General features: G+C 38.9%; 1 protein-coding gene across 6 annotated transcripts in view; it reads left to right on the forward strand.

Moving 5' to 3' along the window:
• Positions 1-25,852, forward strand: part of LOC126754631 (actin-binding LIM protein 3-like) — a 69,670-nt gene extending 43,818 nt beyond the window's left edge. For 2 of the 6 annotated variants that reach the window (XM_050466746.1, XM_050466747.1), the window contains exons 2-3: positions 24,500-24,794; positions 25,219-25,852. In XM_050466746.1, coding sequence (XP_050322703.1) covers positions 24,691-24,794; positions 25,219-25,582 — 468 coding nt within the window. In that variant the 5' untranslated portion in view covers positions 24,500-24,690 and the 3' untranslated portion in view covers positions 25,583-25,852. Of the gene's footprint in view, positions 1-22,679; positions 24,795-25,218 lie in introns of those variants that run through there. The other 4 variants (XM_050466742.1, XM_050466743.1, XM_050466745.1 and 1 more) reach the window with 3 other exon arrangements.

A 25,852-nucleotide genomic window follows, 5' to 3' on the forward strand; every position in this document is an offset into this window, starting at 1 on the left:
GCAGAAGCTACGGAAGCTTGGATGGGAGGTTTTATCGCATCCGCAGTATAGCCCGGACATAGCGCCAACTGATTACCACCTGTTCCTGTCCATGGCGAACGCCCTTGTTGGTAGAAAGTTGAACTCAAAAGAGGCTTGTAAAAAGTGGCTGTCCGAGTTCTTTGCAAATAAGGAGGCGGCTTCTACGAGCGGGGTATTATGAAGTTATCATCTAGATGGAAACAGATCATCGAACGAAACGGCGCATATTTGAACAAAATCCAACCACTGTAACACTTTTTATAAAGCACTGAATAAAGACCAACAAAGCGGAAGGGGGATATTTGACCTAATATTTATCGGTGTTTAATTTGTACTAAGGAAGTGAAAGGAACACATGGAATTTAAAGTGGTGTTGTTCCCATATATATATTAGGGGTGGTTATTGTCGGATTCGGACTATTTCCACAGCATGAAATGTGAATGGTTAGGTTCCCACATAGGTATATCACAATCGGTTGAAGTTGGTCCAGTAGTTAGGAGATGTACTACTGTGATCAAATTGAAAGGTGAATTTTGTCCATTTTATTTCCTTGAAAGTAATTCCCTCCCTCTGCTTATACTTATGCCAACGAATTTCCCAATCATCATAGCACTTGGAGAAATCCTCCGTCGTTATGGGCATCAGAGCCTTCTTTGATTCAACTTTTATATCCTCAATTGAGTCAAATCGGTGTCCTCGGAGTGGTCATGTGAATTTGCTGAATAGCCAGAAGTTACACGAAGGTAAATCAGGCGAATGCGATGGTTGCAGCAAGATGTTAGTTGAAAATGTGGCGAAATTATCACGAATAACAAATGCAGTGATGGTGCATTATCGCACTTCTTTGTTCAATGATTTCAAACTTGTAAAAATCGAAGAGTTCACTTTAAGAGCCTCACAAAACGACGCGTATCTCAAATACTAATGAATATTTTGACATGAGATTTAGCACAGATGTCACTAACAGTACTACCAACTTAAAATTTCACCTTTCAATTTCATCACGTTGTAGGCTTTCACCTAGGTGTGAGCGACTCCAAACAAAGTGACCATTTTCCATAAAATAATATAATTTGGGTAGGCTAGATTAAGTTTGCTACGAAGTTTTAATACCCAGTAAGAAACGACAGAGACCCTATAAACTTTATAAATGAATGATTAGTATGGCAAGTCCGTCTGCATATATAGCAAGTCTGCCGAGATTAGTTGTTAGTTAGTTGTTGATTCCGATTTTTACGGAAATCAGACTACAACCACGGTTACTTCCCACACAACCCAATTTTAAATTTATCAGATCCTCTCACTTTCCCAAATGCGAATCAAACACTGATGAATGAATCGGGTACTTTATTACCAAATATTGTCCAAATCGCACCAAAACTATTCAGGTCTCCGCATATCGAGTATGTGGATCAATGTTCCAATAATGGACTTTTTATCGAAAATATCGGTCAATCTGTGAGATATACATATTGCGAAAATTGAGAAGGAATACTTTCTTAATAATAGTACACCTGAATGGCAAAAATATGTTAAATCGGATTAATAATTTCTTTAACCCACATACCTAATAGAAAGATTTTTGAAATTCTAGTTTCCCTTATACCGAATACATCGGTTACTTCAATGAAATTGAGAAAACCTGGCAAGTTACAAGACTATGAAATGTTGGGTTACATCCGAACTTAGCGCTTCATTACTTTCTTTGAAAAATAAGCTGAACAAATAATGAAAAATTTTTTGAATATTTGTTTTCATTTGTCTGTCCCTACAACAACACAAGCAAATATGTGCTAAATTATTCGGAGGTTTCAATTTAGTTTCAGCATCAATAAATGATTTAACTCCCATTGTAACGCAAAATTAAAGTTTTTGAGGATTTTAGTTCATCCGAACAAATTTTCTGCTTTCCATTACTCAGCAATAGTACATTGTGCGAAGGGGCAACATTTGAAACAACGCAACAAAATTGAGCACGCAGATCACAGTTTAGTTACTGGCTGATCTATGACAATATTTTTTCTCTAACGGTGGCACACCGTACAAACACACTCATGTGCAAAACAATAACAGTGCCACAAGTGTATTTTATTTTTGTGTGCCAGTATCTGACATACCTCAGACATACTACACTCAAATTAATAGATATCGCGCACTCGTGGGAAGCACTCTCTGTTTACATGAATGGCACATAGTGTAGCCATCCTTACGGATGTTGCTTTATGCAATGTGACTTTGCAGCGTTCGTTGACTATCAAATCATCGGGAATATTGTTGGGCACCGTGCGCAACTGTTGAGAGTGGCCGTCAAATTAATATGTTCGAAAAGTATGCACGCAGGATTGTGCAAGATAATGCGCTACCTAATTTCTTACAGATCAATGAACCCCTCTGCTCATAAAGCACACCAAACGGTGACCATATGAGGATGCAGCGGTATCTGAAAAAGGCTAGACAATCATCATCATTCTAAATGTAATAATTTTTTTATTAATGTACCCCTTCGACCAAAGTGAACAAGTTCATCGCTGAACAAAATTTCCTTACTAAAATCTGGAGCCCTACAAAACCAGTTGCTGCCGAGTATAATAGTTTTGTTAAACGAACGGTTGCAAGTGTCACCTCAAAGGAAGCGAGATAGATATAGGGTTGTATATATATGTACATATACTCTGTGCCCAAAAAATAAGGTGACATTTGAATTTAAACTGCGAGCGTCGAAGGATTTGGAGAATTATTTTCTTTTTAGGTTGGTAGTACTGTCAGTCACATATATGTCAAATTTCATGTCAAATTATTCATTAGTGTTTGAGATACGTGTCGTTTTGTGAGCTGCTAAAAGTGAGTTTTTCGTTTTTTGCGATGTCGAAATTTGTTGAGCAAAGAATTTGCATTAAATTTTGTTTACGGAATCAATTTTCTGCTGCGGATACTTTGAGGACGGCGCAGAAAGCCTTTGGTGATGAGGCTATGTCTAAAACAAATGTTTACAAGTGGTATAGTGAGTTCCAAGCCGGCCGTGAACGTGTCGAAGACGAAGAGCGTCCAGGGCGACCATCAACCTCAACCGACGTAGCTCACGTTCAGCAAATCAAAGATTTGGTGTTGAAAAACCGTCGATTAACAATTAGAGACCTTGCTGATGAAGTTGGCATATCGAAAGGCTCAGCTTATACCATTTTGAAGGATGTTTTGGGCCTCAAGCGCGTCAAATCTCGACTGGTACCGAAAACATTGAATTTTTTGGAAAAAGGCGTCGCGTTGAAGTGTGTGAAACGATGCTTTCCGATTACCAGGGTATCATGAAACGCATTATAACTGGCAATGAGACTTGGATCTATGCTTACGACCCCGAAACAACCGATCAATAGAGCGAATAGGGTGCCAAAAGAAAGCCGAGACCAAAAAAATCGCGCCAAAGTCGCTCAAAAATCAAGGTCATGTTGACTGTTTTCTTCGATTATCGTGGTGTTGTGCATTATGAATTCCTTCCAAACGGTCAAACAGTCAACAAGGAATATTATTTGAACGTTATGTGTTGTTTGCGTAACGCCATCCGCCAAAAAAGGCCGGAACTGTGGAAAGACAATTCTTGGTTTTTACACTACGATAATGCACCATCCCATAATGCCCTCGTAATTCGTGATCATTTCGCCAAAAACTCAACCCATATCGTTCCGCAACCACCGTATTCACCTGATCTGGCGCCGTGCGACTTCTGGCTGTTCACCAAGCTCAAAAGACCGCTCCGGGGACACCGTTTTTATATGATAGAGGAGATTCAAGCCGCAGCGAAGACGGAACTGAAGGCCATCCCGGAAAGTAACTACAACCAGTGTTTCGAAGATTTGAAAATCCGTTGGCATAAGTGCATTGCATCGGAAGGGAATTACTTTGAAGGGGATGAAATTGATTTGGAAGAATAAATAAAGAATTTTTAAAATAAATACAATGTCACCTTATTTTTTGGGCACAGAGTATATAAATGATCAGGATGAAGAGACAAATTGAAGTTCGCGTGACTGTCTGTCTATATGTTCGACCGTGCACGCTGCATGAAACTTGTTATGTGAGCTTCTTTAAAAAAATAAGAGTTCGTAGATGGACGCAATCTGAAACCTGCCACTACTTAAATGATATCAGCATCATAATGTTTCAAGCTACATATATACCCAATATTTGGATCCTAGTTGACTTCTTCTTCTTCTTCTTAATTGGCGTAGACACCGCTTACGCGATTATAGCCGAGTTAACAACAGCGCGCCAGTCGTTTCTCCTCTTCGCTACGTGGCGCCAATTGGATATTCCAAGCGTAGCCAGGTCCTTCTCCACTTGGTCCTTCAAACGGAGTGGAGGTCTTCCTCTTCCTCTGCTTCCCCCGGCGGGTACAGCGTCGAATACTTTCAGAGCTGGAGTGTTTTCGTCCATTCGGACAACATGACCTAGCCAGCGTAGTCGTATATCTCGTACAGCTCATCGTTCCATCGAATGCGATATTCGCAGTGGCCAGTGTTGACAACGTCCAAGCCTCTGCACCATATAGCAGGACGGGAATTATGAGCGACTTATAGAGTTTGGCTTTTGTTCGTCGAGAGAGGACTTTACTTTTCAATTGCCTACGCAGTCCGAAGTAGCACCTGATGGCAAGAGTTATCCTGCGTTGGATTTCTAGGCTGACATTGTTGGTGGTGTTTACGCTGGTTCCAAGATAGACGAACTTATCTACAATTTCATAGTTTTGACTGTCAACAGTGACGTGTGTGCTAAGTCGCGAGTGCGACGACTGTTTGTTTGATGAAAGGAGATATTTCGTCTTGCCCTCGTTCACTGCCAGACCCATTTCTTTTGCTTCCTTGTCCCGCCTGGAGAAAGCAGAACTAACGGCGCAGGTGTTGAGGCCGATGATATCAATATCATCGGCATACGCCAGGAGTTGTACACTCTTATAGAAGAAGGTAACTTCTCTATTTAGTTCTGCAACTCGAACTATTTTCTCCAGAAGCAGGTTGAAAAAGTCGCACGATAGGAAATCGCCTTGTCTGAAACCTCGTTTGGTATCGAACGGCTCGGAGAGGTCCTTCCCGATCCTGACGGAGCTTTTGATGTATCTCAACGTCAGTTTACACAGCCGTATTCGTTTTGCGGGGATACCAAATTCAGGCACCACGGCATAAAGGCAGCTCCTTTTCGTTCTGTCCAAAGTAGCTTTGAAATCGACGAAGAGGTGGTGTGTGTCGATTCTCCTTTCACTGGTCTTTTCCAAGATTTGGCGCATGGTGAATATCTGGTCGTTTATTGATTTGCCAGGTCTAAAGCCACACTGATAAGGTCCAATCAGTTTGTTAACGGTGGGCTTTAATCTTTCACACAATACGCTCGATAGAACCTTATATGCGATGTTGAGGAGGCTAATCCCACGGTAGTTGGCGCAGATTGTGGGGTCACCTTTCTTATGGATTGCGCATAGCACACTTAAATTCCAATCGTTGGGCATGCTTTCGTCCGACCATATTTTACAAAGAAGCTGATGCATGCCCCTTATCAGTTCTTCGCCGCCGTGTTTGAATAGCTCGGCCGGCAATCTGTCGGCCCCTGCTGCTTTGTTGTTCTTCAGGCCGGCAATTGCTATTCGAACTTCCATCGATTGGGGAATCGGGTTCTCCTTCTCCTGGTGTTGTGCGTTCACTGCCATTCAGCAGGCTGGAGAAGTGTTCCCTCCATAATTCAAGTATGCTCTGGGCATCAGTGACTAGATCACCTTTGGGGGTTCTACAAGAGTATGCTCCGGTCTTGAAACCTTGTGTAAGCCGCCGCATTCTTTCGTCGAATTTTCGAGCATTACCCCTGTCGGCCAGCTTATCAAGCTCTTCGTACTCACGCATTTCTGCCTCTTTCTTTTTCTGTCTGCAAATGCGTCTCGCTTCCCTAATGGTTTTGGTTGCATCTGTACGTAAGGAGTTTGAAATGCCGTCCCACAGTTCCCTTATACCGAGTTGCTGACGAGTGCTCTCAGAGAGCAGGAGTGCAAGCCGAGTAGAAAATCGTTCGGCTGTCTGTTGTGATGGCAGCTTCTCGACATCGAACCTTCCTTGTGTTTGTTGGCGAGCGTTTTTTGCTGCACAGAGGCGGGTGCGAATCTTGGCTGCAACAAGATAGTGGTCCGAGTCGATGTTAGGACCTCGGAGCGCACGCACATCTAAAACACTGGAGACGTGTCTTCCGTCTATCACAACATGATCGATCTGGTTGGTAGTTTTTCGATCCGGAGACAGCCAGGTAGCTTGATGAATTTTTTTGTGCTGGAATCTAGTACTACAGATAACCATATTTCGGGCTCCAGCGAAGTCGATCAGCCTCAACCCATTTGGGGATGTTTCCTCGTGGAGGCTGAATTTACTGACCGTAGTGCCAAAGATACCTTCTTTGCCCACCCTGGCGTTGAAGTCGCCAAGCACGATTTTGACATCGTGGCGGGGGCATCTCTCATAAGTGCGTTCCAAGCACTCATAAAAGGCATCTTTGGTCACATCGTCCTTCTCATCCGTCGGAGCGTGGGCGCAGATCAGCGATATGTTGAAGAACCTCGCTTTGATGCGGATTGTGGCTAGACGTTCATTCACCGGAGTGAATGATAGTACTCGGCGACGGAGTCTCTCTTTCACCACGAATCCCACACCAAACTTGCGCTCCTTTATATGGCCACTGTAGTAAATGCCACAAGGACCTACTCGTCTCTGTCCTTGTCCCGTCCATCGCATTTCTTGGACGGCGGTGATGTCAGCCTTTGTTTTTACGAGGACATCAACCAGCTGGGCAGCGGCACCTTCCCAATTAAGGGACCGGACATTCCAGGTGCATACCCTCAATTCGTAGCCTTATATCGTTTGCCATGGTCGTCATCAAAAGGGGTCTCTCTTCCGAGGCTGATTGCTAACTTTCATTGTTGGTGTTTTTTTACGTGGCGGGTCCCAAACCCAGCGCACAACCCTGCGGAGGGGATGTTTCGCCTTCTCACTTTAGCTCACCTTCGAACGGATGTTCTTAGGCTAACCAGAGGATACTTGGTCAAAGACCGGAAGTCGTGAGCTGCTTGAGTCATATGTAAAAGAATCGTTTCTGGCCACTCCCAAGTGAATGGCGATCAGAGAACTTTCCTCACTTGCTTGAACTTCTACACATGACCTCATCCTAGTTGACTTTTTACCGCAAATATCGGTCAATGGATGAGATATATGAATGGAATTCAGGGTTATGAAATTGGGCGAAAACTTGACCTACCCACTTTATCACTAATATCTGGATTTTCGAACATCCGGCTGACTTCACTCTATGCGATTGGTTTTACACTTTAAGGTATTTCATTAGTTTTGATTCCAGCAAGTTGCAAGAGTATAAAATGTTCGGTTGCACCCGAACTTAGCCCTTCCTTACTTGCTTTGGATCTATTTTTGCACGTTGTTGCACAGCAAACCATATCATTACGAATTGACAAAGCAAACTGAGTATAAACCAAGTAACAGCTGTGAAAGCATCAATTCGAAACATTTTGCTACATAGTATTCGACTCAAAAGAATAATTTTCCTAGAGAATGTGTCACCATCTGAAAGTTGGTTCTTCCGCGAATATAAAGCCTACTAACTTTTTTATACTCTGAACAGGGTATATTAAGTTTGTCACGAAGTTGGTAACACCCGGAAGGAAGCGTCGTAGACCCTATAAAGTGTATGTATGTAGTGTATGTATTGAGCTGAGTCGATTTAGCCATGTCCGTCTGCCTGTATATACATATACGAACTCAGTTTTAAAGATATCGTTTTGAAAATTTGCAAACGTCATTTTCTCTTCAAGAAGCTGCTCATTTGTCGGAACGGCCGATATCGGACGACTATAACATATAGCTGCCATACAAACTGAACGATCAGAATCAAGTTCTTGTGTGGAAAACTTTCACATTTGATGAGATATATTCACGAAATTTGGTACAGATTATGTTTTAAGACAACAATGTAATATGCGAAGAAATTGTTCAGATCGGTTAACTATAGCATACAGCTGCCATACAAACTGAATGATCGGAATCAAATACTTGCATGGGAAACTTCCTCATTTGACGATATATTTTCACGAAATTTCGTATGAGTTATTGTTCATAGAACTAATGTAATATCGGAAGAAATTGTTCAGATCGGATTACTATAGCATATAGCTGCCATACAAACCGAACGACCGGAATTAAAGGCTTGTATGGAAAACTTTTGCATTTGACGTGGTATCTTCACGAAATTTGACATGAATTACTATTTAAGGTAATAATGTAATCTCCAAAAAAATTGTTGAGATCGGATTACTATAACATATAGCTTCTGTATAAACTGAACACATAGTTACTAAAAGAAATGCACCTGTTAAGGGTATATTAGCTTCGGTGCAAGATAACCTAACTAAAACTGAAAAATTTTATTATTTTTATTATTTGAATTTTTATATTATGTAAAAAAATATATATGCAAAAGTTAAGAATCTTTTCATTACATGTGAGATTACCATATAACTTTTTCGATAGGACTCATAGTTTCTACGGAAATCGAGATAAACCATTTTTAATTCTTAAAAACTCAGTCACGTTTCTTGCCTGACTTTCGACCTCCGACCACCCCAACAGCCGTAAATTATTTTTCCCTTAATACTTGCTATTTTGTCTCTCGTTTCCGATTAGTTTCAGGCAATTTGATTTTATGCTTTTTTTGTTTTTAAACATTATCTACCCTGATGTAGCGTCCTTCTAAATTTAAAATATTTCAGTTCACATTAATTCACGATATTGTAAGCGAAGAAAGTCATGGAGAAAGCCTGGACATGCCTCCACGCCGATGGCAAAACCGAACATTCACAGCGCCATGGTCATGCTCCGCATTAGGTGGGACCAGCTGGGGGTGATATATTATGAGCTGCAAAAGCCAAGTGAAACCATCACAGGAGATCGATACCGAACGCAATTGATGCGTTTGAGCCGAGCACTATCGTCGCAAAGGTGGTCAAAAAATATTTGGAGATGCTGAAATGGGAGATCTTACCCCACCCGGCGTATTCTCCAGACGTTGCTCCATCTGACTACCACTTGTTCCGATCGATTGCACACGGTCTAGCTAACGAGCACTTCAGTTCTTTTGAAGAAGTCAAAAATTGGATTGATACTTGGATCGACTCGAAAGATGAGGAGTTCTTTCGTCACGGAATGCGCATGCTGCCAGAAAGATGATCAAAAGTAGTAGCTAGCGATGGCCAATATTTTGAATAACATTTTTGTAACCGTTTTTATACAATTAAGCCCTGAATTTACAAAAAAACACGGCGAAAGCACAGTTATAGACATAATACATATATCGGGTGATTTTTTAAGAGCTTGATAACTTTTTAAAAAAAAAAAAACGCATAAAATTTGCAAAATCTCATCGGTTCTTTATTTGAAACGTTAGATTGGTTCATGACATTTACTTTTTGAAGATAATTTCATTTAAATGTTGACCGCGGCTGCGTCTTAGGTGGTCCATTCGGAAAGTCCAATTTTGGGCAACTTTTTCGAGCATTTCGGCCGGAATAGCCCGAATTTCTTCGGAAATGTTGTCTTCCAAAGCTGGAATAGTTGCTGGCTTATTTCTGTAGACTTTAGACTTGACGTAGCCCCACAAAAAATAGTCTAAAGGCGTTAAATCGCATGATCTTGGTGGCCAACTTACGGGTCCATTTCTTGAGATGAATTGTTCTCCGAAGTTTTCCCTCAAAATGGCCATAGAATCGCGAGCTGTGTGGCATGTAGCGCCATCTTGTTGAAACCACATGTCAACCAAGTTCAGTTCTTCCATTTTTGGTAACAAAAAGTTTGTTAGCATCGAACGATAGCGATCGCCATTCACCGTAACGTTGCGTCCAACAGCATCTTTGAAAAAATACGGTCCAATGATTCAGCGTACAAACCACACCAAACAGTGCATTTTTCGGGATGCATGGGCAGTTCTTGAACGGCTTCTGGTTGCTCTTCACCCCAAATGCGGCAATTTTGCTTATTTACGTAGCCATTCAACCAGAAATGAGCCTCATCGCTGAACAAAATTTGTCGATAAAAAAGCGGATTTTCTGCCAACTTTTCTAGGGCCCATTCACTGAAAATTCCACGTTGTGGCAGATCGTTCGGCTTCAGTTCTTGCACGAGCTGTATTTTATACGGTTTTACACCAAGATCTTTGCGTAAAATCTTCCATGTGGTCGAATAACACAAACCCAATTGCTGCGAACGGCGACGAATCGACATTTCACGGTCTTCAGCCACACTCTCAGAAACAGACGCAATCCTAACCTCAAAAAAATCACCCGATATATATTATACATGTGTATAATTGTATATGCTTTAGCTTTTATGTAAATATGTGCACGTGTTAACAAGGTGTTTCCTTTCCGTTTATTTTCAGTGCTATTAAGCAGTGTTACCAACTCTCAAAAATATATATCCCTAAATTTGTGTCAAAAACCCCTAAAATCGCCTTAATTATTGAGTTGTCCCCTAAAAAATATTTACAGTAGACGCTCTACAAAGTTTCGCTTTCGGGAGTAGCGTAACTTTTAAAAACGGACTTTTAGAGGTTTGGTTAAGAGATTTGTAACCAATAGCCAATGATAATGTGCATTTCCTCTCAATTTCTTTGAGTGTATGATATAGAGTGGGGAACTAATTTGAGGGGAAGGAAACTTTTAAAAACGTAACTTTATAGAGCGTCTACTGTAAATATAAATGCATATTGATGTAGAAATAATATGTTGTAATATGTTTCAAAAGTCATTTTATTGGATGGATTAAATGTTGTATGTTTACAGCCAGCTGCGTCACAGTCATTATACACTTCAAAACAAAAACCAGCTGAAGAAGAGGTATTCGTCCATATTTTATTGCTTAATTGGTTCCACTCAGACTCGATGTCATTTTTTTTACCATATAAATGAGTTCGCTGAATGTATATCGGGTTTGACTTGAGATGTAGCAACTCTTGGCTGCAAATCAGCAACAGTTTTCAACAATGATAAATTATCCGGAAGCCTTTTCTGAATCTTCTTGGCCAGAGAACATAAAAAGGTCTTGCATCGTTCCCTGACATCCAACAGATCCTTTTCCTCAAGTTCTTGAGATATGGTATGAAAATCAAAACCAAAATACATTGAAGCTGTATCCATCAGATATTCCTGGAAATTATATTCTACCAGTTCAGAGTCCACCAATTTTTCCAATTGTGAAGGAACAACAAGTCTTTTAAGCAAATTTTTGTATAACAAAAACAAATCCTCAAACAATTTGACAGGTTCAGCATGGTTACTTTGAAAAAGTAAGTTTAATTGCGTCACATGTTTTAATTCGGTAAGTAAAAAAGTCAATAACGCTTTAAAAGGAAGCCTCCGCATGATATCACAAAGCTGTTCTGCCATGTAACATTTGTCATCAGATTTTGCAATAGAAAAAAGCAGCTTTAATTCCTCCCACTGCTCCAATATTTTGTTGATAGCTTGATAACGAGCGAGCCAGCGAGTTCCGCTAAGTCCTTGGATTTTTTTCAGCCGCCTTTTCCGCGTATAAATGCAAAGAGTGGCAAACACATTTGACAACAATTAAATCAGGCAGTTCTCTTTTAAAAATAGCAGTCACCGAGTTATGTTTACCAACCATAACGTTTGCTCCATCAATGCCGATTCCGATCAAATTTTCAATTTTTATGCCATCCTCTTTCAGTTGATTGACAATTGCTTCATGCACACTTTTTGCATCACATTCAATTATCTGTATTATTCGATAAAAAATTGTAACAACTTGCTTTGCCTTGTGTGAGGGAAAGCGAATCATAATGCATAACACTTTTTGTGTTGAAAGATCAGTACTTTCATCTACTATAATGAAGTACGGAAAATCTCCTATACCTTCAATCAAAGCTTCGAGCATTGATGGACCAAATACATTTTTTATTAACATTGAACACTTAGTTCGATGAATTTTTAAGTTCTTTAGACCATCTGATGAAGGATCTAATTGAGGGAGTATACTAATTAAATGATCTACAGTCAACAACAGTGCTCGGCGATAACGGCAGCGATTTTCAACTCGGCAATTTTCATGCTTTCTGACAAGACAGGTTTATATACTTCAGAAATAGATTTACATGCCTTTGCTGATTTTTCCCAGGCTGTGGCTTTTTTATGTTTTTTAGTTTTAGCGTGATTAACCAGGTCTTTTTTGTGGGCTTTTAAAACTACACGGCAATATTTACAGGTCGCCGATGACTCACTGTTAATATCTGGTGCAAGCCAATATGCAATAAAAACATAAATTATAAATTATTTTATTGAATTATCAATTGAATGACACATGCATAGTTGGGAAATATAATCGCAACATGCTTTGATTTTGGTGAAGAGAAAGGAAAACATTCAATCATGGCAACACCAGCATCACTCAATTAATATCTAAAAAGACCAAAGCAGCCAAAGCATAAAATGATTTGAAAAAAAACAATACATTTTTATAAAATTAAATACTGTCTCTATTCAGACTAATAACTTTGATGCTCATCATATACGATGTGAATCTTATTAAATCAACTTTTTTAAAATGGCGTGCTCAGAATCTCATCACACATCTATCGATGCAACTGTGTCCGAGATGCCAAGTTTAAGCAGCGATGCACATCAAAACTCAGCGTTGGCCAACGTTAAGCAACGTTGAGTTAGTCTGAACAGAACCATTGTTCAAGTATGCATTATGTCTAAACCCGAAATAAATTTTGAAAAAGTCATAACATGTCAAATATCACCAACACCGCTGACCAGCTCACCCACTCCAACAACTACCTGTATACCTAACTAAATAAAAAACAAAACCTTTTTTAATTTTATTGAAGAACGAGTACTGCCGTACAGCAGTAGTTAGATGACGCCTATGGTACTCTAATAAAAAATCATAAATATTGAATTGAATTATTTGTCTCGATCATTTATAAATTAAATTAAACATGCAATGAAGTCTATTTACCTTTTAGGTCTGGATCTGTTTCCCAAATCTTCGTGTACTTCTGACTGTACGTTTTTTTATTTTTATTGTCCTTCGGCATCTTTAACAAATTTATTTTCGACACACAATACAAACCAAAATTGAAATAACAACTGTCGTAAGAGTATTCTTAACCTATTTTTTTGCGGTATCCTATCTGACATAAGCTAATGTCAAACATACCAACACACGCCGCCATATGCACAGGTTTTAAAATAACCGCCAGTGGCGCCAGTATTGCCGCCAGTCACCACAGAGTGGTTGTAGAATTACGAACTAGATGTCGTCATGAGTCGGTAGGTCGAAAAATAAATATTAATGTCTCTGTTGGCTACATTGGTTTACACCACAGGCATTTGTATATTTATCTTATAAAACAAAAAATAATAATGTTATCAATTTAAAAATATTAAAGAGTCAAAAAATCCCTGAAAATACCCCTGAAAATTTTAAACCCCTAAAAAAATCCCATCTCACTTATTTACCCCCTAAATCTGGGGGAAAAGCCGTAAGTTGGGAACACTGCTATTAAGGTAATTGACATGCTTCAAGGGGCAAATGAATACTTTGTGTTTAAATGAGTTAAGCATCCACCCCCTCTACTCGGGAAAAACTGGCCCATCCTAGTAAAACACAGCTAATATACCACAGCCGATGACATCATAACACATCCATTACTACATTACTACTTACATTACATGGAGGATGGGGTCATGTGTAGAAGTTCACGCAAGTGAGGAAAGTTCTCTGATTGCCATTCACTTGGGAGTGGCCAGAAACGATTCTTTTACATATGACTCAAGCAGCTCACGACTTCCGGTCTTTGACCAAGTATCCTCTGGTTAGCCTAAGAACATCCGTTCGAAGGTGAGCTAAAGTGAGAAGGCGAAACATCCCCTGCATAGGGTTGTGCGCTGGGTTTGGGACCCGCCACGTAAAAAGCCTACCCCAATGAACAGTAACAACCAGCCTCGGATGAGAGACCCCCCTTCTGATGACGACCACGGCAAACGAAATAAGGACTACGATTTAAGGGCATGCACCTGGAATGTCCGGTCCCTTAATTGGGAAGGTGCCGCTGCCCAGCTGGTTGATGTCCACATCCATTACCACAGAACAGAATTCACCACACTTCTACATCAACCCACTAAATTTAAAGGATGATCCGCTGAGCAGGTTCAATACATTCGTTTACGCAATTCGTCAGATACACTTCGCACATCTATATTCGCTTACACACTGCGCCGCGTCGACCTACAAATACGCCACATCTCAATACAATTCGACCGCAGAGTTCTCACGCGCTACAAATAAATTTCGTTTTTCCAACCAGTTCCTGCCAGCATAAATTTATTTATTTATTTATTTATTTATAAAACGTGAAACAATAATACAATTACTTTTCCACGAAAAAAGGAGCACTGGCTGCCAGGACCTTCGGCTCGCTGATGTAAATATAAAATGTATAGTTATTGCTTAATTAAGTCTTAGGTGTAAAAGTTAATAAAATGTTCTGTAGCTAATAGAAAAGTATTAAGAACAAAATAAATAATAAGTAATGGGAAGTTTATAAACATAATCATATTTGTGGTTTTAATCCTGTTTGTACTAAGAATGCTGAAATTTTTGTTACGTTTTCGGAGGAACTCGTTTGTAACAGAGCAGACGGTATTTGGTCGTCGAAGATATTTTTTCTAATTGCTGCGAAATGTGGGCAGTCGTCAAGTAAATGATAGGCTGTTAAAGCTAACGACGGGCAGTGTTGGCAAACTGGTGGACTAGAACGATTTAGAAGGTGCGCATGTGTGGCAATTGTGTGTCCTAGGCGTAATCGGATAAATGCTTTGATGTCGTTGCACCGGCAGCTGGAGGGATAGCTTGGTTTTATCCTGTTCAGGTTATTCGCAGTATATTGGTGCTGGATAGATCTATACAAGTCTTTTTTCATAATATAGTCAAAAGTTATTAGTGGTTCTTTTGCTGCGAGTTTAGCCCGTTCGTTTGCCAGATTGTTTCCTTTTATGCCTGCATGTCCTGGAACCCACATTAGTTTTAAGCGATTGTTATTCTCGATTAATTTGCTCCGAATACAGGAAATTAAGTAGGACTTGTTGTTTGTATTTATTACCGAGTGTATGGTAGACTTGCTATCAATGCAGATAACTGCTTTAAAACTAGATTTTACGACGAAGATGATTGCGTTGAAGATAGCGACAGCTTCAGCTGTGAAAACCGAGGCGTAGCTGGGAAGTATTCCTGCTGTAATTGTTCTTCCCTCGGAGTCAACGACGGCGAATGTTGTGCTAATGTCGGTTTTTGAACCATCTGTGAAAACGAATCTCCAGTCTGGGAGCAGTGGAGTTGTGTATTCCGCGAAAAGGCGTTGAAATACTGTGGGGGAGGTACCACTTTTTCCGTATTTCTCCAAGTTTAGCATGAAACATGATTTATTTATCATCCAAGGCGGAGAAGATACTTTTTGACGGAGAGAAGGGAATGTGATATCAAGCTCTCTGGTGTATTCGATGCAGAGGAATATTGACGACTTACGACTTGGAGACTTTTTCCGTTGCAGCTCGGATAACACTGTTTCGTAAAGAATATTATTGTAACAAAGAAACAGCGTCGGTATGAGTTTTTTTAGGTTAAGTGTAAATCTTTCTTCGATTGTGGGTAGCCTCGCTTCCACAAGTATGAATTGTGTTGGCGATGTAGGAAAAGCGCGAAGACTTCTGCGCACAGCCATGTGGTATGGGGAATACAGTAACTTGATGACACTTTTCGCGCAGTTGCCATAGATGGGTAGGCCATAGTCTATCTTCGATAATATAAGAGCTCTGGTTACATTTATTAGTGTTGACGAGTTAATTAAGCAGTGTTTGGATGATAGATATTTAATAATGTTAAGCCTAGCAGCCAGCTGCTTTCTTAAATATAAACAATGTTTTTTGAAAGTTAATTTTTTATCAAAAATTAAACCTAGAAACTTAAGTTTATTAGCGTTTACAACTGGAATATTGTTATAAACTAATGTAAAGTAATTACATTTGTGTTTGCGGCAAACATGGAAATTCTTACATTTGTTTAAAGATACGTTGGCTCCAGATGATTCGGACCATATACTTAAATCAGCTAATATATTAGTAAAATCTTGTTTAACAAGGTTTAGGTCATTTAGTTTAGAGACCAATAATGAATCATCAGCATAGCATATATAAAAAATATTTTTATACTTATCAATTATGTGACAAACTTCATTGAATGCAGCGGTAAAAAAAATGACAGATAGCGGGGAACCTTGGGGAATACCATTATGTAAAGAGAAATAATTAGAAAAGGTGTTATTTACTTTGGAAACAAATCTGCGATTAGTGGGAAAAGACTGGATAATTTTAAGGATTTTTCCACCAAGGTTCCATTTTACCAACTGACGTAGAACTACATGAGCTCTCACGCGGTCAAAGGCTTTCTCGAAGTCTATACTTAGCACAGAAAGGTGGTTTCTATTGGAAAGAGCAGTAGAAGCATAGCTTTCGAAGAGGAGCAAGGCATCAATGGTGCCATGCCCCTCTTTAAAAGCCACTTGCTGCGGACTAATGGAGTTATTGTTTATTGCATACCACGAAATACGATGAGCTATAATTTTTTCGAAAAGTTTACCTAAACAGCTAAGCAGTGAAATGGGTCTGAAACCTGATGCTTCTGTTGCAGGACTACTTGACTTAGGAATGGGGATAATAATAGCGTTTTTCCAGGTTTGGCGGTAAATACCTTTATTTAGAATGTTGTTGTATAACTTAATTAATCTGGCCATCAAACATGAAGGTAGATGTTGCAACATGGGGTACGATATTCTGTCGGCACCCGGGGTTTTGCCTGAGAAAGAGGATAGTGTAGACTGTAGTTCAATATGTTCTATATTGCAATCTGTGATGTTTGACAAAGTATAAGGGGAAGTACTGAGATATTTGTTTTTGTCTGAAATGAAAGTGGCATGAAAGTTTGAGTCCTGCGAGTATTCTGACCAGTATGCTGCGAAGTAATTAGATAGCTGTTTTGCGTTGACGATAGTCCCATTAGCATTACTTATGGAGATCAACTGGGATTGCGGGTATATTCCAGATAATTTTTTAATATCGGACAATGCTTTTTTCGGGCTTGATTTATGGTTGATAGATTCCGAGAAATTATTTAAGCTGTCCCTTTTAGATTGTTTTGCTTTCCTACGAAACATCGCGTTAGCCTTTTTATACATAACTAGCTGACCCGGCAGCCGTTGTCCTGCCTGAAATTATGTGTTTTGAAATGAAAAGAAAGTTGAATTTATATTGTGTTGAAAATCATTTATTTTCTATTTTTCCAAATTTTTTCAATGTAACGAAGCTTGATAAACAATATTTTTTGGTTTCTGTTTCGGTGCGTAAATGTACAGAGAGAGTACGGAATGCGTTGAAACTGATATGGAAAATTGTAGAATTTTTGAAAACTGAAAAGGTTTGAACTGAAATGGCAAATCGTTGGAGCTCAGAGGAATTCGTAGAGTCAAGCATTCTGCCCCATTCTATAAGATAGCTACGTTACAATCAGTCGGGTTGCATTACACAGTTTCGGTGCTTGAAGATTGCGAAACATAATAACGACAGATCCAACTTTGAGACGCAAATAATGCGGTGTCATACCAAGCCTCTCCAAAGCACTTAGAAATTCCACTTGATAATTCGCGGCTTCGTCTCATTGTCAAGACGATCGATCGATTTGTATGCGCGCGTGTCTCCCGGAATTTGACTTTAAATCTTCCAGTTTAAGTCAACAACATCGGTATTTTTGGCAGCTAAAATTGTGCGTGCACTCAAGAAATCGTAGTTACGATAATTTGGCCAATGTCCGAATATTCTTTATGAGTTTATCTTTCATGAATTGATAAACGGCAGATGGAATTGATATTAAACCACCGGAAGTATCAAGCAGAATTGACTCATTTGCAATTCTTAGCGCAGACGATGTAAAATGTCTTCGACAATGTAATTTTTGTTCGTATACCATAATTGAAGCGGATTTGAAGGTTGATATGTCGAAATGATCTTCCCGAAAAGTGTGCGAACTTCATTTGCACCGCATCGTACATATTTTGCTGGCTTGCTTCTAAAATTGTACACACCGTACGCGCGCTCTAGAAAGCAACTAATAGCCTCTATACCCTTCACTGCTTCTCTCTATTCTAATGCTTTTTGATAAACTATATTTTTAGTTTTATGTTCTGGCGCATAAATAAATAATGTTGATGGTTTTCCGACACGGGAATAGGCGACATATAATTGGCCATGTGCAAAACATGGATTTTCTAGGTTGATGCCACATACACTTAGTGACTGCCCTTGCGATTTATTTATTGACATTGCTAATGCAAGCCGCACTGGAAACTGTAAACGTTTAAAGCTGAATGGTATGTCGTTCGGTATCATAGGGATGCGTGGGATTAAAACATCTTCGCCTTTGTACTTCCCTTTCAAAATTGTGGCTTCGATGACGTTGTTCAATAATTTCTTCACCGCAAGCCGGGTACCATTACACAGACGTGGCGGGTTTGTGTTCCGTAACATAATAATTACTGATCCGATTTTTAATTGCAGATTATGAGGTGGTAAGCCGGGCAATTCCAGCGAATTTAAAAATTCTGTTGGATAATTGACAACTTCATCTTCATTAGTAATGGAATCAACTGATTTGTAATTCTTCAATTCGCCAGCTATTTTCTCTTGAATATGAAAATTCATTTCATTCACATCAACATTTTTTGCGGCCAATATAACACGTTCGCTTAACCAAATGTGATTTACGTAATTTTGAGCAATGTTTGGGAAAACCATCTCCATGAGTTCGGTTTTTGATTCACAAAAGTTACAAAAATTGGTAGGGAATGTAATGTATCCAGATGATGTATCAACAGCAATAATACCATTACCAATATCGAGCAGTTGTTTGGAAAACACTTCTTCAGACTGGTCTTCCTGTAATTCGACTCTCATGTTTATACTTAATTTAAGTGTTTTAATGTATTTCCATAAAATGGACGACTTCAAACAGGCATTCAGTTCATCAGCTGGCGTTGAGCGTGGAACAACTGGCAATATTTGTCGAAAATCACCTGCCAATAGTATCATTGCACCACCAAACCGGTTTTTGTTATTTCGTAAATCTTGCATCGAGCGATCTAATGCCTCCAAAGATTTTTTGTGTGCCATCGTACATTCATCCCAAATGATCAGTCTTGTTTGCTGCAGCACTTTGGCCATCGCAGAATTCCTCGAAAGGTTGCAAGTTGGAGTTTCATTAATTTGAAGGTTTAACGGCAGTTTGAGAGCTGTCTGAGCTGTTCGACCGCCTTCCAACAATGTAGCTGCAATACCTGATGAAGCTAGGGCTAGTGCAATTCCATTTTGCGACCGAATTGTTGCCAAAATCAATGATAACAAAAAAGTTTTCCCAGTTCCACCGGGAGCATCTTAAAAATAAAATCCGCCAGTTCCATCGTTCACTACTTTCATGAGCGTATCGTAAGCATATTTTTGTTGTTGATTTAAAAGGGGAATTGTTCTATCAACCATTTCTCGTAATGTTTCGGAATCGTATTGGGCTTCGCGTCTGAATTCTTGATCAAATGAGTCGAACATTGGACGATTGGATCCTATCATTCCTATTTGAATTAATACTTTGTTGGTAAGCATCAAGCACATGTCCTCAATTAAAATTAATGCTTCATTGTGAATTTCTTCGTTCATTTGCAAATCTGCATTCGATGTTCTAAGACGCATCTGATGCAATATATCTTCCGCCATATGATCTTTGTATTTATGCCATAAATCAGTCGGTGCTGATGGGAAGCATGTAGACAAAATTATAGAAAATAATGTTCGTATTTGTTTAGCATTTGACGAAATCACAGCATCTTCAAGAGTCTGGTCCCAATGAGTGTCATTCTCTAACAATCCCAAATGTTGACAGGCTTCTCTGTATGTGTCACACAATACACCATTAACAGTTCGCAGATGTTGGAATGATGTTGGACCACGAACTAACAATAAACGCAAATAAAAACACTCGTCTTGACTGGGATGGACTGCATAAATACGGCCTAGTGCATCGGTGGAAAATACTTGTGGGTAATCTGAAACTGGCTGTCCTCGTTTTCGTCGTTGAAATTTTTTAGATGATTGATTCCAGATATAATATCTTGGCATTTCGGAATAAAGTAGCGTTCTGGCAAAATCATCATTCTAGCACATTTCAAAGAAGCTGGTTAATGTTGTCGATGGTGGCCTGTCAACTCGTTGTAATACGTTTGCATCTGTAAAATACACCCGTTGACCATTTTCCAAATGTACGACCAAGTGAACAACAGTAGGATGTCGTTCATGTATTGGAAACGAAAATATACGCCACATGCCTTCGTTACTACTAACATAGCGGCCCATTTGATATTGAGTGACTTCATCATTTGAATTTTCGGCAGCAACTCCGAAGACAGCCATGTCACTACCTTTGTTCACGTACTTGCAAATATATTTAATAGATTTTACGGAATGGCAAAATTCGACGTTTATGTGTGCTTTATATGCCTTGCAGAGTAATGGCGAAAACGGAACAACCCAACGATTATCAACTTCAATGTCCTGTCGATTTACTTTGACTATTGTTGACTTTCCATTGTCATCAATGGATCGGCGGCGATAAAGTGCACAGTAGCCTTCCATGGCAGTTTTAGGTAGCAGGCTTTACCAAGTATTGGAGCACTTTGTAAACACATCTACACAACACTGGCTCAACATATTTTGCATCAGCTATATGGTTGAAAAACTAAATAAAGTTGTTTGCCATTATACTTATATACCTTGAAAGTAGGCATAAAATTGTCTCCAATAACTTTTGTTGCGCCAAATGATGTCTTTTGAAAGCAATTATTGTATTGCTGGATATGAGTCAAAAAATGATTAGAATCTGGCCCATTTCCGGAAACCAATGAATGTAGTGGCTCTGGTGGTGGTACCAATGGCGTCAATTTGACTTGGCCGCTGGCGCAACACAATCCAGGGGCTTCATTTCTGAATTTCAATGCATTGCAATGTGGACATACAATATTCATTGGTCCAATAGCAACAATTTGCTCTGAACTGTAATCAATTGCCACATTATAGCAGAATGCAGCTCTGTGGGGATTAAACACAACATTTCTTTGTTGATTTTGATTTCTTTGTAGTTCATTCCTTTGATTTGTTCTTATATTTCTTTGACTTGCCGTATTTCGAATTCTGCGGCCTAAGTTTGTACGTCTGGTGGGTGGCATTGTTAAAAACGAAAATCCAACTGAAAATAAAATGATCTCATATTTTTTCTGTTTAACCATGTATACCAAATTGTAATATTGTGTAGTCAGCAAAAGTTACCAAAAATCGATATAAGGTGAATTTAACTTACCGTGATTAATAAACACTTACTAGCAAACAAAAAACTTCTTAGTCTTTAAAACGAACTTTATCAAAAACTTAATAAAATTTACATGAAAACAGATTACCACAATTTTTGTTTTTTTTTTTTAATTGAATGACGCTGACATTTAAATTGAATTACGTTTACATTCGTTACGCGCGTTTTTTAAAATATGCAAAATGAAATGTATATTTTTCAATCTTTCTGAGAGATTTTCTTAATATTTTTTTCCATAAGAACCTTGTACAGAGTATTAGAAAACAACAAAAAAAAAAAATCAGCTAAATCGGTTCAGCCATTCACGCATGATGCCGTGACAACGCTTCCTTTGTTCTAGGTGAAATTATGTGTTTTGAAATGAAAAAAAGTTGAATTTACGTTGAGTTAAAAATCATTTATTTTCGATTTTTCTAAATTTTTTTCAATGTAACGCAGTTTGATAAGCAACATTTTTTGGTTTCTATTCCGGTGCGTAAATGTACAGAGAAGATGGTTTTCCAACTCGGGAAAACGCCACGTATAATTGGCGCGCACCCATGCAATCGTAGTTACGATAATTTGGCCAATTTGGCATAAACATTCGTGATGAGTTCATATTTCGTTGAAGTGAACACTTGAACCGAAATTTGCCTATTTCCAATTCTTAACGAATATGATGTAAAATGTCTTCGGCAATGTACTTTTGTTCGTGTTCCATAATTGACGCGGATTTGAAGGCTGATATGTCGAAATAACCATCGCGAAAAGTGTGCGCAATGACTCAAATCAAACTGAACGACGTACATTTATTAATAGCAACCGAAGGTATTAGCAATCGTAGTTTTTCGGGTGCATTATGTAAATTCGTCCTAAGGAATTAGTTGAGAACACACCTGGATGTCAATCTATTGGTTGGCCTTGCTTTATGCGTACCTATTTCTTCGGCGATGCATTCCATGCATAATATCAAGGCATTTCCAAATAGAGCAATGTTCTCACAAACGAATCACTGACGCAAGTTGAGAAAAAACTCGTCAATGTCAATGTCAATGTTGTTGGAAGTGTTTCCGCTGGCTGTACTGTATTCTCTGGGTTGAAAAACACTCTTTAGCCATTCTGCAAATGAACTGCGAAACGCACAACAGTCGGAAAAGTCGATTTCACCAAACTACAATATCAAACATTGGCATGAGTTTTGAATGCTAATTAGACAATAGTGGCGACTATGGTACGATCAATATGTTGTCGACTTCGATATTCACTACTCTAAGTTGAATGGTAAATGTCCTGCCATTGCCGTCTGATGAGCTACGACGATAGAATGGATATCCATCATTTCTTGTTTGAGATTCCGAAAGAAAAGCACTTGGATAGTGTTTCGTGCATTTATTGCAAGTGGGATTGTGGTGTCCGCAAGGTCCATGCACCATATTGGTTTTCATCACTTCGTAGAATAATGGATCTTTCTCTGCATGAGGAATTTCCGCAGAAATGATTTCATCAATTTGATCTGGTGTAACCACCATCCACCATTCAAAGAAGAATGTGTGCGTGACTTTATCTGGTAGCTCGAACCGATCAAAAGTAAGTAGCACAACTCCAGTGAATTGTGAAACTCCTTCCACAGTTTTCGAAAATTTGTACACTCCGACTACGCCTTGGTTACTCATATTTTCAATTATTTCTTTTTCACTGACATTGTTTAGGCAGGGTGCATAGATTGTACCTTTTACGCTATTAAGATTGTCATGATATTGTGCAACAATTTCGCACACACCATGTAGCTTTTTAGTTGAAATGAACCTTTGGGCAATTTGGTTGTTTTTCACAAGCAGTAGCAGATTGCCAGCACGTAATTCCGAAATCGAAATAATTTCTTTACTAATAGCTTCTAATGCTTTATGTACGGCGAAACAAGAATAATTAGAGATAGGTTTCGTTGAATCGGAAGCACTAATAATAATAAATTTAGGGTTTTCTTTCCTAGACTGAGGCAAGTCGAGAAAATTAAGGGGCGTGTATGAGGGTTTCTTTCTTTTTGGATGGGATTCCTTGGCAAGCAAAGCGAACCTGTTATTCCCGAGGTTGGGTGGCCCGGGGGCCATGATTATTATATCTACACACTCGATTCACTTGTTTAGAAAACACTTGTAGGAAAAACGATATGCGGTATAATAATAAAACAAAGATTTACTAAGTAAACACGTGCACGTAAGACGGATGTGTACTGTGCGAAATACGCAAAAGATAAGCCGAAACACGTCTACACAGAGCGAGCTTTAGTCGACGACTCCATCATCAATTACACCTGCCGAATTTATTTAGATATATTTAAACATTTCATTGTATTTTAAATATATCAACCATTAAAGCAAATTGTTAACAAAATCACCCAGACATTTTTATTTTGCATTTTTGATCGTGGGTGTGAAAGAGTTGGAATACCCTAACAAACTGAGAGGTTTATTCACTTTGTGAGCCAATAAAATGTCGGCGCCTAAAAATTTATTACGAAAAGTGTGCATATACGAATGCCAAAAACAGAACAAATTTGAAAAGCAAAAAAGTGCTAAGCTCTGGTGAACCACAAATAGCCTTAAAAATATATTGTGTATATAACGGAGTAATGGTTTTAAAAACAGTCTGAAATAAATAGTGACATAGTAATTGTGTTGCATTAAAAGCAGTGTTACGTCTTTCATAACATCCTAAAATCGCGAAAATTTTTTAAAAATCTTTTATAAGACGATAATTTTTTTTATTAAATTGTGGCTTTTCCAGAAGTCGTGAAGAAATCATTTGACTACACTCTATTCGATAGTTATTAACCTTGCAACTGAGTTTCTATGCTTTAAAAAGAATTAGTGCGATAGGCTGACAGAAGTGTTATACGGTAGAAGGTTAATCATTTTGTACTTTCACGTATTAGTGCAGGATAACATATTGGACACGGCTTCCATTTAGGGCCAAAGGAAACAAAGAAACTCACACAAAACCTGTGAAAAAATAGTGCACTTGCGTACGTTAAAGCTAACCATTTCTCCACATACAAGTCAACTTACAAACAGACACAAACATGGAACTACATTCTCACGCTTCCGAATGTCATGATTTATCATCATGAGGACATACATGATGGCCGCAAACCGTGGAGAATGGGCGAATATGATGATGCCTGCTTCGAGGCGTCGCAAAGAAAATGAATCACCGAAATATGGTTACAAGTAAGTCACAATAAATTAATAGTATTTAGGGGACAGGAAGTATGCTTATATACTGTGAGCACTTATATTATTCTCGATGATTCTAACCTGAAATGTAGCGTACTTATAAGCGGCTAATTAAATATTAAATCTCTAAAATACATCTAAAATGTAGATATATGTTATTGAAAATAAAACTATTGACATTATGGTAGTTAGCATAGGCTTTGGTGCCAAAAAGTCATCAAATTACCGAAGGGTAGACAATAATTCTATAAAAAGGTATACTTTTAGGATATATTTATATCATACCTTTAGGCATTTTATTCCCAAATATCTAATTTAAGCTCTATTCCAATTTCATTTAACCACATATAGTTAATTCAAAAACTTTCTTAATATTTCAAAATTCTCCACCCTCTCTTACATTCCATTCGAAAAACAGCCTCGGCCGCTCAATGCCCTATCGTTCGACCGCTCGCCATAATGTGCTACTACCACAGCACTCATCAGCAAGCTCTACTTTACCGTCCGGTTCTTATACGTCCTATGGGCATACATCGACAACAACAACACCATACTATGAATCACACCGTCTCAGCAGCAGCCAGGCCGCGAATTTGCCAAGCGCAAGCACCAGCGCCGCTTCCACAGCCAGTCCGCCGCAATTTCACACAAACGCTGCCGCAACGGCGTTGCATAGACTGCCGCCACACTACAGCAGCCACCATCACGTTGCCCATGCGACTCTCACCTTATACGCCGCTCACCAATGCCGTGGACAAGCACACTCACATATTCGTGTATAAGGGGCGAAAACGAAAACGGCTCGTAAGCGCCTAATTGCGAACCATGTTGGCGAAATTAGGGCTGATCTAAATTTTTGGTAGATCTATATATTCAGTTCGTATAAATATTATAAGTATGTACATATATACATAGGACACTTCACCAATAATAATAATAACCCTTTCAATAACAACGAATATTTTTAACGCAGCATCGTGAGGATCCAATATTATTCGATTAAGCCAAATATTACTGAACAAATAATAATAAATCTTGTAAAGAAATCATAG

Source organism: Bactrocera neohumeralis, chromosome 4 (assembly GCF_024586455.1).
Source record: "Bactrocera neohumeralis isolate Rockhampton chromosome 4, APGP_CSIRO_Bneo_wtdbg2-racon-allhic-juicebox.fasta_v2, whole genome shotgun sequence".
Classification (NCBI taxonomy): domain Eukaryota; kingdom Metazoa; phylum Arthropoda; class Insecta; order Diptera; family Tephritidae; genus Bactrocera; species Bactrocera neohumeralis.